The sequence below is a fragment of the Equus quagga genome, chromosome 2 (genome assembly GCF_021613505.1).
Source record: "Equus quagga isolate Etosha38 chromosome 2, UCLA_HA_Equagga_1.0, whole genome shotgun sequence".
NCBI classification, from domain to species: domain Eukaryota; kingdom Metazoa; phylum Chordata; class Mammalia; order Perissodactyla; family Equidae; genus Equus; species Equus quagga.
The window spans coordinates 62,496,843-62,510,135 of record NC_060268.1 but is presented as its reverse complement, the minus strand read 5'-3'; the positions used below and the strand labels follow the sequence as shown (position 1 = coordinate 62,510,135).

At 47.0% G+C, this 13,293-nt stretch overlaps 1 protein-coding gene across 8 annotated transcripts in view; it reads right to left on the bottom strand.

The window, feature by feature from the left end:
- Positions 1-8,742: 8,742 nt before the first annotated feature.
- The window catches only part of LOC124235428 (membrane progestin receptor gamma), an 87,883-nt gene continuing 83,332 nt past the window's right edge, over positions 8,743-13,293 (bottom strand). For all 8 annotated transcript variants that reach the window (XM_046653358.1, XM_046653363.1, XM_046653360.1 and 5 more), the window contains one exon: positions 8,743-11,126. In XM_046653358.1, coding sequence (XP_046509314.1) covers positions 10,885-11,126 — 242 coding nt within the window. In that variant the 3' untranslated portion in view covers positions 8,743-10,884. The remainder of the gene's footprint in view (positions 11,127-13,293) is intronic.

The following is a 13,293-nucleotide window of genomic DNA, read 5'->3' as shown; positions in this document are numbered from 1 at the left end:
AAAGGCATTGATATATGTGCACAAGCACACACACTGCGCCAACAGCCATTGCCAAAGCAGCCTGACAAGCCATTAACTTCAATAAATTATGAAAATGCAGATGGAGGAATCCATTCTTTCATTAAGATTTATGTCTCTACTTTCAAGGAACAACTGGTTATTGAATTCACAAAACTGTCATCCTTTGTCCCCAAACAAAATGTGCTCCCAAACTGCAATTTCTTGCTCGCTTAAATAGAGACAAAAGAAAAAGATATTTTGACTTATCTCACCATTTCTCTAGCATGCCACTTTCCCCCTCCACATTTATCTATAGGCTAGATGAACATTTAACACTAAAATTAAGTGAAATTATCAGCTTGGACTATAGGTTATTAAAATATTTTCTCACTATCTTCCCAGATGAAACAGAAGTAAATTAGTGTTTTAAGTGCAAAATATTATGGTAGGTTTACTTAAACTCAAGTTTTTTTTTAAGATGACGACTTTGACTTTAGCCTCTTAAGAAAGTAAGCTGCCTTTTGCAAAGGACTAGCTACATGATGATGATAAAGTCAACCCTCTTCTTTGCACAAGTGTTTCTTCACCCAGCCAGCGGCTCAAGGAATTTTGCAGCGCCAACAGTGTCACCGACTCGGTGAGGAATGTGGGCGTTTGCGCAGGGGGCGGGGGCCGTCTGTGGCCAAAGAACCGAGCAAAACGTAAGGGTTGGCCTCCGCCTCAAGGCTGCCAGGCGTCCCCGGGGACTGAGACCCCCCCACACCCAACCCCCAACACGGAGCACATCACTAGCTCTCCACGCCAGATGACCCCGCCCGTGTGGCCTCCCGACCCGCACTAACTCGGCAAAGCACCACCCGGAGTGCGGGCGGCCGGCGAGGGAAGGAGAACAGAGAGCGGCGGGGCGGCGGTCCCGGAGCGAGGAGGACGGCAGCCCGGCTCGCCAGCGCCAGGGTCGCGGTGCCAACTTCCTCCCTCCCCCTGACTTGGGGCCACCATACCCGGCCGCGGGAGGCCAGGGAGGGGCGGCGAGAGCCGGGGGGGAACGGACGGGTCTCCGAGCCTGGGCTCCCACTTCAGGGGGCCGCGGCCCGGGCAGCGCGGGGCTCGGGGCGGAGCGCGGCCGGGACGGCGTGGGGAGGGCCAGCCCAGCCCAGCCCCGCGGCGCCCCTGCTCCGCGGCCCGGTACTCACGCTGGCTTCATGGCAGCAGGCTCCGCGCCGCCCCGACGCGCGCGCGGGACGCCGGGCTCGATCGGGCGGGCGGGCTGACGAGGACAGCGGGCCGCAGGGACACGCTTCGGGCGGCGGGGCTCGGAGGCTCCGGCGCGGCGCTGGGGGAAGCCGGGCGACGCCGCTGCGAGCCCAGGTGAGCTCGCGCCAGGCGCATTTCAAACGGACCAATCAGCGCCCGCCAGCGGGGGAGGGGCGGGGCCTCAGAGGAAGTGCCTGTTTTGCCGGAAGTGGCGCTGGTCTCCTAGGCTACCGACGCGGAAAGGGCGTGAGGAGTCTGGATGTCAGGGGGCAGGGCTTGCCGGCTGACCTCAGCTGTGAAATCCACCCCCTTCCATTCTCCGATGAGGAGACTGAGGATTTGTCTTCCTACAGCACAAGAAGGACGATGGAAGGGCAAGTCCCGGGGTGATTCAGAGGGGTCAGCTACGTCGTTCCCGCCCAGGAGTGCTGTGCCCTGCGCAGAGTCTCAAACCCCCTTTCTGGCTTCCACATCACGACAGCATCTTGGCTTCCGTTCTGTCTCTTCTTTACCTTCCCTGGGTTCACCCTTTCTGGTTCCTCCAGCTCTTGTACCTAGATATACATTGTTTTATCAAACTCTTGTTGATATTTGATGCTGGGCATACAGAGATGAAAAAAATTTGGTCCTTGCCCTTGAGGAGCTACGTCCAGAACCACTATTTTCTTAGATGAACTGATTCTATCTCATTTCGACCTTTGCCCCTAAACTGATGACTATCAAACATGCATCAACATCTGTGCTCTTGTGGAACTCTAGTCCCATCTGCACAACTTCCTACAGACCGGACACCAGTGAGGATAGACATAATCCTTGGCCCATATTGTTCCACATAAACATGGTTCTGACCTTTACTATTACAAACATAGTTATAGCGAATAAACTTGGAAGTTCATCGTTTTTCACAATGCAAGTAAATCTGTAGGATAAACTCCTAGAAGTGCTGAGTCAAAGACTATATGTGTGCATAATATTTTACAGGTGCTGCTAAACTGGCCTGCATGAAGGCCATCCAAATGTACACTCCCACCAGCCATGTATGACAGTGCCTGTTTTGCAAAAATTCTCAGACAAAAAAGTGTTATCAAACTTTTCAATAGATGTTGATCTAATAGGTGAAAAAAAATCACAATGTAGTTTAAATTCTGTTTTATGATGAATGAGGTTGAGTGTCTGTTCACATATTCAAGAGCCATTTGTGCTTCCTTCTCTATCAACTGTGTCCATATACTTTACCTCCTTGTTCTGTCGAGTTGTCAGCTTTTCTTATTGCTTTGTAAAAGCTCTTCATATACTAAAGAAATTGGTCCTCATCCAAAATATGAATTCAAATATTTTATAGTTCATAATATTATTTTTATTTTAATTTGTTTATGTTGTTTTGTGACAGCTTAGAAAAAAATATAGGTAGCCAAATTTATCAGTCTTTTATGGCTTCTGTTTTGTGTCATACTAGAAGTCTTCCCCACTCTGAGATAATTTTTTTTAATTTTATATTTTTTCCCAGTGCTTTATGGCTGTTTTTTATGTTTAAGTCTGAACCATTAGAACTTTCTGTGTTGTCAAGTGAGAGGTCGGGATCTGTGTCATTTAGGAATTGGACTTGGCTGCTAGCTACTTACCTCTTAGTTGCTCTTCAGTCTGGCTTTCGCCTCATCTCTCCATTGGAATTCTTCTCACCGAGATCACCACCTCCTTGATGCGAAATCGAATTGACCCTTCCCCACTCTTATCTTACTTGACCTCTCAACAGCACTAGAAAGTATTTCCCATTCCTCTCTTCCTATGCCTTTGTTTGTTCTCATAACTCTCCAGCCCATTTCTCAACTTCATTTTGAGTTCTTTTTGCTCCCTTAGATGTTATGCCTTGGAATTTTGACCTGGTTACTAGCTGGCCCGCTCCCTAGACATTCCCAACCACTCCCATGGCTTCACATACGACTCACCTTTGTACTTCTCAGCTCCAGACCCATATATCCAGCTGCCTTCCGGATTCTCCACTTGGGGGGTCCCCCAGGCATCTCACACCTCACACATCCCAATCGCTCCCCTGAACCTGCTCCCCATTGGTGGGTGGCATCACCATCAACCACCCACCCGAGCCAGACGCTGAGGTACTTTCTTTGACTTTTCCCTCTCCTTTTCCAGCATTTAATCACCAAATCTTGACAGTTCTACCTACGAGACAGGCTTCAAGCCTCTCTACTTCTCTCCATCCCCGTGGCCATTACCGTCTCTCATCCGGATGACTGCAGCAGTATTCTAATAGGCCTCCCTGCTGCCACCCTCCAATCTGGGCTCCTTTTGCAGCCAGCTCACCTCTCCATCACAGACCCGATCACAGCACTCCCCTGCTTGATGCTCTGCAGTAGCTTCCCGTTGCTGGTTGCTGGAGACCCTCAACAGGGCCCTGGGGCTCTCCGAGCTCATCGCCTAACGCTACCCCAGCACTGCTCCGGCCATGTTGAACTTCAGTGCCCTCAACACACTGGGCTCACACAACATTCCTTCTGCTGTCAAGCTGCCCTCCGTCCCTTCCTCTGACAATGCCTCCTCGTCCTCAGTCTTCTGCCAGCTACCCTGCTCTAGATCCCAGACCCCTGCTCTGCATCCACAGCCCCCTGCACTCCCCCAGTCACCGCACCAGTTGATTTGCTTCAGCCATCACATCCCAATTTGCAATAACTGTTTACTGCTGTCTCGTCTCCAGCTTATCCCCACAACCTCACTAGATGGCACTGTTGCACCCCTGGCGCCTAGCCGTGGAGGCCCTCCACAAATGTTTTGAAGGAATGAATGAACAGTCGAGGACCCAGTGACATTGCACCACCTGTAGCTTTTCTTCAGGCCAGTTTCCTCTTCCTCACTTCTATCTGTATTAAAGCTCTCTGGCTTATTAATTTTCTTTAAAATGCCATTCCGTTATATCATTTCTCTGGGTGTCCCACAGGCACCTTACACCTAACACATCCTACTCTCTTCCCTGGAAGGGCTCCCCATAGCCAGTAAAAGATTTGTATTTTCTCCTAGAACTAGAATTACAATTAGAGATCCAGGTGAGAGAAGGAGACAGGGAGGGAGCAGAACCGGGAGGCTTCTTTTAAAAGTCAAGGTTATTGAGGTATAGTTCACATACAGTAAAATTCACCCCTTGTAGTTGCGCCATCTATGTATGTATTTGACAAACACACACCATCCTGTAACCCCTGCCACAATCAAATCTATAATATCCCCATCACACCAAAAATTCCCTTGTGCTGTCCCTTTGTCGTCAATCACCTTCCCCTCCCCCACCAGCCCTTGGCAACTACTTTTCTGACTTCCTTCCTTAAGAGTTTTGTCTTCTCCGGAAGGTCTCCTCTTCCACTCAGCATGATGCTTTTGAGATTCATCCACGTGTTGCCCGTGTCAGTGATTTGGTCGTTTTTTATTGCTGAGTGGTATTCCATTGTATGATGCATGACCATTTATCCATTCGCTAGCTGATGGACTCAGGTTGTTTCCACTTTTTGGTGATTATGAATGAAACTAGAATTATCTGCGTAAAGGTCTTTATGTAGACATGTGTTTTCATTTCCCTTGGGTAGGATTGCTGCTCTTGTGGTAAGTGTAAGTTTAACTTTATGAGAAACTGCCAAACTGGACTGAGTCTTTTGGGGTGTTCTGAGACCCAGCTTCCAACATGGGGTGGGGGTTCCCCACACCAGCAAACAATTTTCAGACACCAGCAGGATGTCCAAGAATTCAACTCAGTTCTGACACTGTCTACCAGGAGATGGCATCAGATCCCACAGGTTAAGGATTGTCCCACAAGACTGCCCCTCCCCCACTTCAGACACCAGTCACAAGCCCAGGTTGTCGTCACCTGTGTGCTTCTGACCAACCAGCTACAGATTGGAAGTTCCAACGACCCCCTCCTTGGACTTCAGACTCCAGTTGCAAGTCCAGGTTGTTACTTGTTCTTCTGACCGACAGGCTGTAAATCAGAGGTTCCCATGACCCCCTCCTCAGGTTCAATTAATTTGCTAGAGTGGCTCACAGAACTCGGAGAAACATTTTACTTACTAGATCACCAGATAAGAATAAAACTCAGGGACAGCCAGATGGAAGGGATGCACAGGGCTGGTGTGTGGGGAGGGGCGCAGAGCTTCCGTGTCCTCTCCAAGCTTGCCACTCTCCCAGCACCTCCATGTGTTCACCAACCCCAGGGCTCTCTGAACTCTGTCCTTTTGGGTTTTTATGGAGGTTCCATTCCGTGGGCATGACTGGTTAAACCAGTGGCCATTGGTGATTGAGCTCCCTCTCCAGCCCAGAGGCCAAGGGGGTGGGACTGAAAGGTCCAACCCTCTAATCACACGCTTGGCTCCACTGGGATCCATGCAACCAGCATTCTTGGGTGCTTTCCAGGAGTCACCTCATTCACATAACAAAGACACCTTTATCACTCTCAATACTTAGGAAATTCCGTGGTTTCTGGGAGCTGTGAACCAGGAACTGTGGACAAAGACCAAATCTATATGAGAAAAATATTTTGCTCATCTAAATGACCAAATCTATATTTATTATAAATGAAAATATTGCAGAGGGTCTTATGCGAATCACTGCAGACAGGCTGACACTGCACAGGTTCAAAGACATAAATTAATGCAGCCACCCAGTTAAGCAAGTGCAGCTGTGGGAACCAATGGCCAGAACCTGCTGAAGCCCAGTGTCTGAGGGAAGGCGGTGAAAAGGAGACGGGACTGCTGTGGGAGCTGGGACACTCCCAACCCAGCTCCCACACACGGACCCAGAGTTCTCTCCCCGGCCCTGCTATTCACTCCATGGCCTTGGAAACACAGTTTCACATTCCCGGGCCATCTGTAAAGTGAATGATGTTAGTATTTTATATACTCAAAAAACAAATTAATAAAATCAACAAGCTTGGACGGGAAACTAAAACTGATACAAAAAGAAACAAATGATCTGAACCATATTTCACATGAACAACATACTCACACGTAAAGGGGGCTATAACGAACCCAGGTAATTTAGACCATTTAGACTATATGCCCTCAGGCTCAAGACAAAAAGAACTGGAAACATATGCTGAATTCTAATTAGTAGGCTTTTTTTTTTTTTGCAGACACAGGTTAGTAATTCTGAAATGATGTTCTGTACATTCTAGGACCGAGCAAAAAAGTAAATATATTGTGGATAATGGAAGCCAAGTTTCTCGTTCTTAGAGAAGAGAGTTACAGAAATATCAAAAGCGGGAGGGGAAAAGTACCTGGGAATTCTTTGTACTATTTGGCAGCATTTTTCTAAGTCTGAAATTATGTCAAAAAAGAAGTTTGGACTCTGCCAGTGCTTCTTCAAGTCCTTTATATTAAAAACCACCTAGGGCTTTTGATACAAATTCAGAACTCCAAGACCCCCCCCCCCACCGCGGCGGGTATTTTGTGTGTGTTCATTTGGACATGAGAATGTTCATTTTACGTCGAACACCTTTTTGAAAGGCCAGATTGAACTATCTTTGAGGTCCCTTGTCCCATGCTCTGGAAGAGGCGAAAGTTAAGCCAGTTTTAGAAATCTGTTGCCTGGGATGCAGATAATGGGCATGACAACTCTGTCTGTCTGAAGTACATTTATGACAGAGTCGAAGTATTCATACATATACCAAGTGGATGCAGGAAAGCCCCATGGGCAATCTCCCAGGAAGAACATTCAGGAGAAAGTCCAGAATTCTTCAAAAGTCAAGCCATCTAGACATCTTCTGGAGTTACACATTTCAGGGATGAGTGGCCTGGTTTCCATCCTTCCAATAGGACAAGTGCCTGCTGGCCTTGGGGCCTTTGCACTTACTGCTACCTCGACCTGAAACACTTTACCTCGGACTTGCTGGCACAGCTGGCTCCTCTCTGCCCATCAAATTTCTCCTCCAATGTCCACTTATCAGAGCATCCATCCACTCTCGCCTGCCCTACCCTACCCCTCCCTGTTCGTTCACCAGGGTTATTTTCTTTATAGCACTTACCACTCTCTGAATTTATCTATCGATTTCATCTGACTGACCGATCAGAACACCAGCTCCATGAGGGAGGGACAGTGTGGGTGTTGTTCACTCCTGTATCCCCAGTTCTGAGGACGGTGTTTGTCCTATATATACCGGGCACTAAATCAGTATTCCCTGAATGACTTAGCAATGCACACGTGTACAGGAATGTCTTTCTCATGCTGGATGAACATGTTTGCAGTGTGGTAGGTGAAACATAACCAAACCAAGTGGGAAATAGGACAACTTTATTATAATAAATAAATTTTATTTCTTTTTTCCTCCCACACAGTTTAAGAAAACCAGACATTAGTGTAAGTTAGAAGAACATCACTGAATTTAGAAATGGGTCTTCGGCTTTTCATCGATAATGGATTGTTGACTGAAAATCAGAGGCCGGCATTCAACTATTTACATTGGAAAGTGTTGTTACCTAGCGTTAATAGGTGTTTCAGATAAGAAGGGTACCGTGGCCAAAACACATTGGGGACACAGTAGATCCAAACGAAGGGTGACTGCAGCATATCTGACAGCACCACTGCATCCCACTCCGCCTTCCTCAGAACCTCTCCTGTGAGCAGGATTCCACAAAACACGCTTGACAAAAGATGGCAGCAGACCAAATAATTAAATCACTTTGCACTCAAAAGGCTTCTAAACCTCCCACTTCTAATTCTAATCAACAATGACAAATTCCTTTCTTTGGAAAGAAGATGGAGGTACTCTCTAAAAACTGAGCAATGGAAAACGAACTCTGCTATGAGCTAAGGGAGATACAGTTGACTCATTCAAACACACTCACGTTTTATCACAACTATAACGTTTAGTAAATTTTAGAGCAGTGTTTCTCAAGCAGAGGGAGGGGGAAGAGGGACATCCCATTAGGAGTGTACCCGCCCTCTAGCCCTCTACGTAATCCCTTTTGAGACAGTGGCATGGTGAGCAAATTGGTACCAATGGGAGTATGGCACATCTCTAAAGTGTATTGAAATGTTAAAAAAAAAAATTCGAGAACCCCTACATTAAAAGACATCTTCCTAGAGCAGGCCAGTGGCACAGTGGTTAAGTTTGCATGCTCTGCTTCGGCGGCCCAGGGTTTGCTGGTTCAGATCCTGGGCACAGACCTACATACCTCTCGTCAAGCCATGCTGTGGTGCGTCCCACATAGAAGAAGTAGAAGGACTTACAACTAGGATATACAACTATGGACTGGGACTTTGGGGAGAAAAAAAAAGGAAGATTGGCAACAGATGTTAGCTCGGGGCCAATCTTCCTCACCAAAATGTATTAAAAAAAAAAAAAGACATCTTCCCAGTGAGGTCTTCCACTGACCCACTGCCAACCTTTTTGACTTTCTGGAATGGCTTAGGCAAAACTATACCCACAGTAGACTTAATACTTAATGATAATTAATATATTTGAACCCATTCTCACTCCACATTAGAAGCTTCCAGTGTACTGCAAACTGTTATAAAGTTTTAATTTGTAACACTATCCAAAAGTATACAATGGGACTAAGTTTACCAAACTTATACAAACATTATGAAAGGGTCTTATTTTGTTGACTTAATGTTTCATTTTCACCATTAAGCATGAAGAAAAAACAGCATAACCAAAGATTAAATAATCTAAAGTCCTTCAAATTAATCACCCATTATCTTTCAAGTATTTCTAAGACAAACGAAGAACATTATTTTACTCTTTTATAAACAAGAGAATTTAAAAGCCTTCATGTCTTTGGCATTACTAGAATAGGGAATTTAAACTGTACCTTTTTCACTATAAAAATGAAGTACAAAAAGATGAAATGGAAGTCCACAGACCCTGCTGGAGTAAAATTCCATTAACGACGTCAGATTCTTGCCAAAAAAACAAATTTTGTCATGCAGCTTGCAATTAATGTCCCCAAAATTTACCAGCCCATATAATTTTATCAGTCTACCTTCCCCAGAGGAAGTAAACAGGTAATAAAACTAATGAAATCATATTTCTTGACTACTCTCATCCAATATAAATTGTTACTTGTCCTCAGAGGATTGGATGATAAACTGTTTACAAGGCCATTCAAGTGTCTGGGCCAGTTAACCATGGAGTCAGTATTCTAAGATATGGGGGTGTTCCTGAGTCAGCCAAGAGGAGCCTGCATTGTGATGGATGGCCCCCAAAGTCATTAGCAAGTGCAGATCAGGGGTGGATGGGCCTCTGTTAAAAACTGTTTTGTGTCAGCATTTCTGTACTCCCTGGAAACACCATGAAATACTGAACTTTAATTAGTAATGCAACAGATGAGAAAATGCTCAGTGTTAAGTACTATGCAGAGCAGAAAGCAGGGGACACATCCTCAGGTGGTGAGTTGCTGATCATTAGATCAATCAGAACAAAAGCTGATAGGCCCAGAGTCTGCTGGAATTCGTGACACCAGCATTTCTTCAAGTTTGGCCTGTGGCCCTTCTGCGTTAGAATGAGCTGCGGACCTGCTCCCAGGCAAATCTCCTCCAGGAAACCTACATTCAACCAGTACAGCGGAATCTCCTGGTTTGCCCCACAAATCTGCATTTGTCACAAGCTCACCAAGTGTTTCTGATTCACTGTAAAGCTTGAGAATCACTACATTTGGACAACACTTTGGCAAGGCCTTTAGCGTCCTCTGCACACGAACACTCCATTTTGCAGCATATCTAAAATGCTGAAGCAACATCAAATGTATGACATCCCCAAATACAGCACTGGCATTGGTTTAAAAGGTGACAGACAAGCACAACCAACCCGGATTAACTCAGCCAACTCCCACAGTGTAACACCTTTTACCTGCACTGCATAATACTTTGCAGCATCTAACTGGCAACAAGAAAACAGAGCAAAACAGAAATGATGACACCCACTCATAGGCTGTGGGCTTTAAAGGAAATCCAAATCCACAATGACATGGGAAATGGCACTTTGAAGCAAAATGGACTTGCGGGAAAAGAGGACTCTCTTTCTATTCCTTCCCTTCACAAGGTGAGGAAAGGAAGAAGACCCCTGCCCAAGCCAGGTCTCCTCCTTCTGGAATGCCTTCCCAGTCCCAGGGCTCCCACAGACCCAACATCGTCTGTCTCGGGTTCCCCGCACTGACCTTTCTGGCTCATTCTCCTCCCACTGCAGGAGCTCTCAGGAGAGATTTTGCTACTTGAAACTCACCAAATGAAGCAAGTTCCATTTTTCAAAGAGCCATACTGCAAGGGTATCAGTAAGGCTTAATCCATCTGTTTAATAGTAAATCTACAAGGGTAGTGCGCTTAATCCAATGTTCAAATAGAACTGAAAAACCCACTTTAAATAAATTTAAAACTTAATGAAGTATTAATAATTTGCCTGAATGAGGACTTACTTGAATCCATGTTCCTCTTAGGAAATCACACACACAGAATCAGTGCACATCGAGAGAAAGTTCCCCAGTTAAATACCTTATTGACACGAACCCACTCAAAAATGCCAAGACACCAACCGTTATGAATATTTTAGGCCACTGCAAATTGGTACCATGCCACCAGCTTAGGTGGTTTGGGCATTGTAGCTTAATGCTGACATGGAGCTCGAAAAGCTTATGGTCTGAATCACGTTTCTTTTTTATGTAATTCTGGCTCGGGAATCCGATACAGAGCAGCTGAGAAATAAATTATGTTGCCAAGGCTGAAGACAAGGCACAGAAGTATGGCTCCAGCGATCTGAGGGAAAGACAGGGGCCTGGAGTTGACCAGGAGCCACTCCTGTCTCAGAGTCTTGTCCAGAAGTATGGCTTCCATCTGCACGTGCGTGGCCAGGATCACACACACGTGGAACAGCTGATGACTGTGACCTGTAGCAAACACACAAAAGGCCACTAGGGTCAGCAATAAAAGGAGTGGACTATTGAGACAGGCTATGGCTTGTATGCTAAAAACATTATGCTGAGTGAAAGAAGCCAGGAGCGAGACACCACATATTATACGATTCCATGGACCTCAAATGTCCAGAAAAGGCAAATCCATAGAGACAGAAAGTAGACTAGTGGTTGCCTCAGGCAGGGGGTGGGAATGGGGACTGAGAGTTCATGGGCATAAGGGATCTGACTGGGGTGATGAAAATATTCTAAAGCTCATTTGTCTTGATGGCTGTACAACATGGTAAATTTATTAAAAACATTACTGAATTGTCTATGTGAAATTAGGGAATTACGTGAGATGTAAAATATGCTTCATTAAGTTTATTTTTAAAATGTAATGTGAGAAAAATACAAAGGCCATCAGAGCCAACCAAATCCATTTTTAAAACAACTTGTCCACCAGTCCTGTTTTTCACATGAAAAACTTAGGCGTCATGTGCTGGCAAAGGTCATCTCCTGAGAGCCAGTGCTAGTCAGCTCAGACTCTGACTTCAAGGTCAAAGGAGAAGCCAGCTACATTTTCTGTTGGCCACTTATGAGGAGGTCCTCTCCCTCCTGCTGGGTAATCCCACACATGACCAGGAGCTCTTCTTCCCGATGACCTGCAGGACCTCAGCGCGCTGAGTATGCATCCACAGAGGGTGGGAGCCCAGGGGAGGGTGGCGGCAGTGGGCAGGCACATGCGGATTTGGCGGTCGGTGAAAAAAGGAGTCCGTTGCCCAGGGCCGGGGACTGCTTTAAGGGACAACCCTCAGAAACCAGGAATAAGATGAGAAGACCACGTGTCATGGCTGAATTATGTCTCTGTCTCCCAAATTCAGATGTTGTTGAAGTCCTAACCCCCAGCACCTCAGAATATGACCATGTTTGGAGAGAGGGTCTTGAAGAGACAAGTTAAAATGAGGTCACCAGGGTGGGGCCCACTATGACTGGCGTCCCTATAAGGAGAGGCGATTAGCATAGTAACATGCAGGGACACACAGGGAAGGCCATGTGAAGACACACGGAGAAGCCAGCCATCTGCAAGCCAAGGAGAGAGGACTCAGAGGACTCAGAACAAACCAACCCTGCCGACACCTTGATCTCAGACTTCTAACCTCCAAAAGTGTGAGAAAATAAATCTCTGCCGTTTAGGCCACGCAGTCTGTGGTTCTTTGTTATGGCAGCCCCAGCAAACTAATACAACACGAGAGTTAAATAAGGATTCTCCTTCAGTGAAAAAAAGAGAGTTCATACCCCCAGGACCAATGCCAGAGTAAGTATTCAACAAATGTGTCCCAGGAAGGAACCAGCGCGACCACCTGCACTACTGAACAGGAGCAGAGTCAGGAACGAGAGGGCAGGAGAGTTGAGGCCTCTCAAGGGGGTGGCCCATGAGGTCCTACAGCAGGAGCTGCCAGGGCCCAGGTCTCCGTGCCCAGGCAGGAACCTGAAAGGTGCCACCCTGCCTCACTCAAGCTACACTAATGGGCTGTGTGCGATTTCCAAATCCGTGTCTGACACGACAAAGTGGCTCCTTATCCAGGAGAGAGCTGTGCTCTCCAAGGGCCCAGGGCCAAGCACAGAGAGGTGACTGGCTGTGCTCTCCACCTGAGGCCAACTTGTCTCTGAAGCCAACCTGTCTCCATTAGGGCAGGAGGCCAGATGGAGAGGGCCGTGAGCAGGGCCCTCTCTGAAGTGTGGCTGCAGCAGGAAGAGTGCTTTCAGCAATCCCGCCCGACAGGGACAGGAGCAGCTTCCTGTGCGCCCGCGCCAACCACGCAGGTCCTGGCACTTCCCGGGCGGGCACTGGAGAGGAAGCCCCACGTCCACAGCCTCCGCTATTTAAGGACGGAGAACTTTCCAAACGCTTTGTTAACATACGGATCTGCTATTAACTGCTGTCTGGCAAATTCCTGCCAAAGGGGTATTTTTCTGCTCTGAAAATCCCTGGGCCCAGGAGGATGGGATAGAGGTGAGTAAACAAAATGTTACTGAGAAGCCAGGGAGGTGGCAAAATAAGGCCCAGGACCGTTTTCCCTGCAGCCCCAAGACTTCCTGCACGACCCCCTGCACTTCACCCAGGTGGGGCTGCGGAGGTGGACACGGGCGGCGGCTTCCT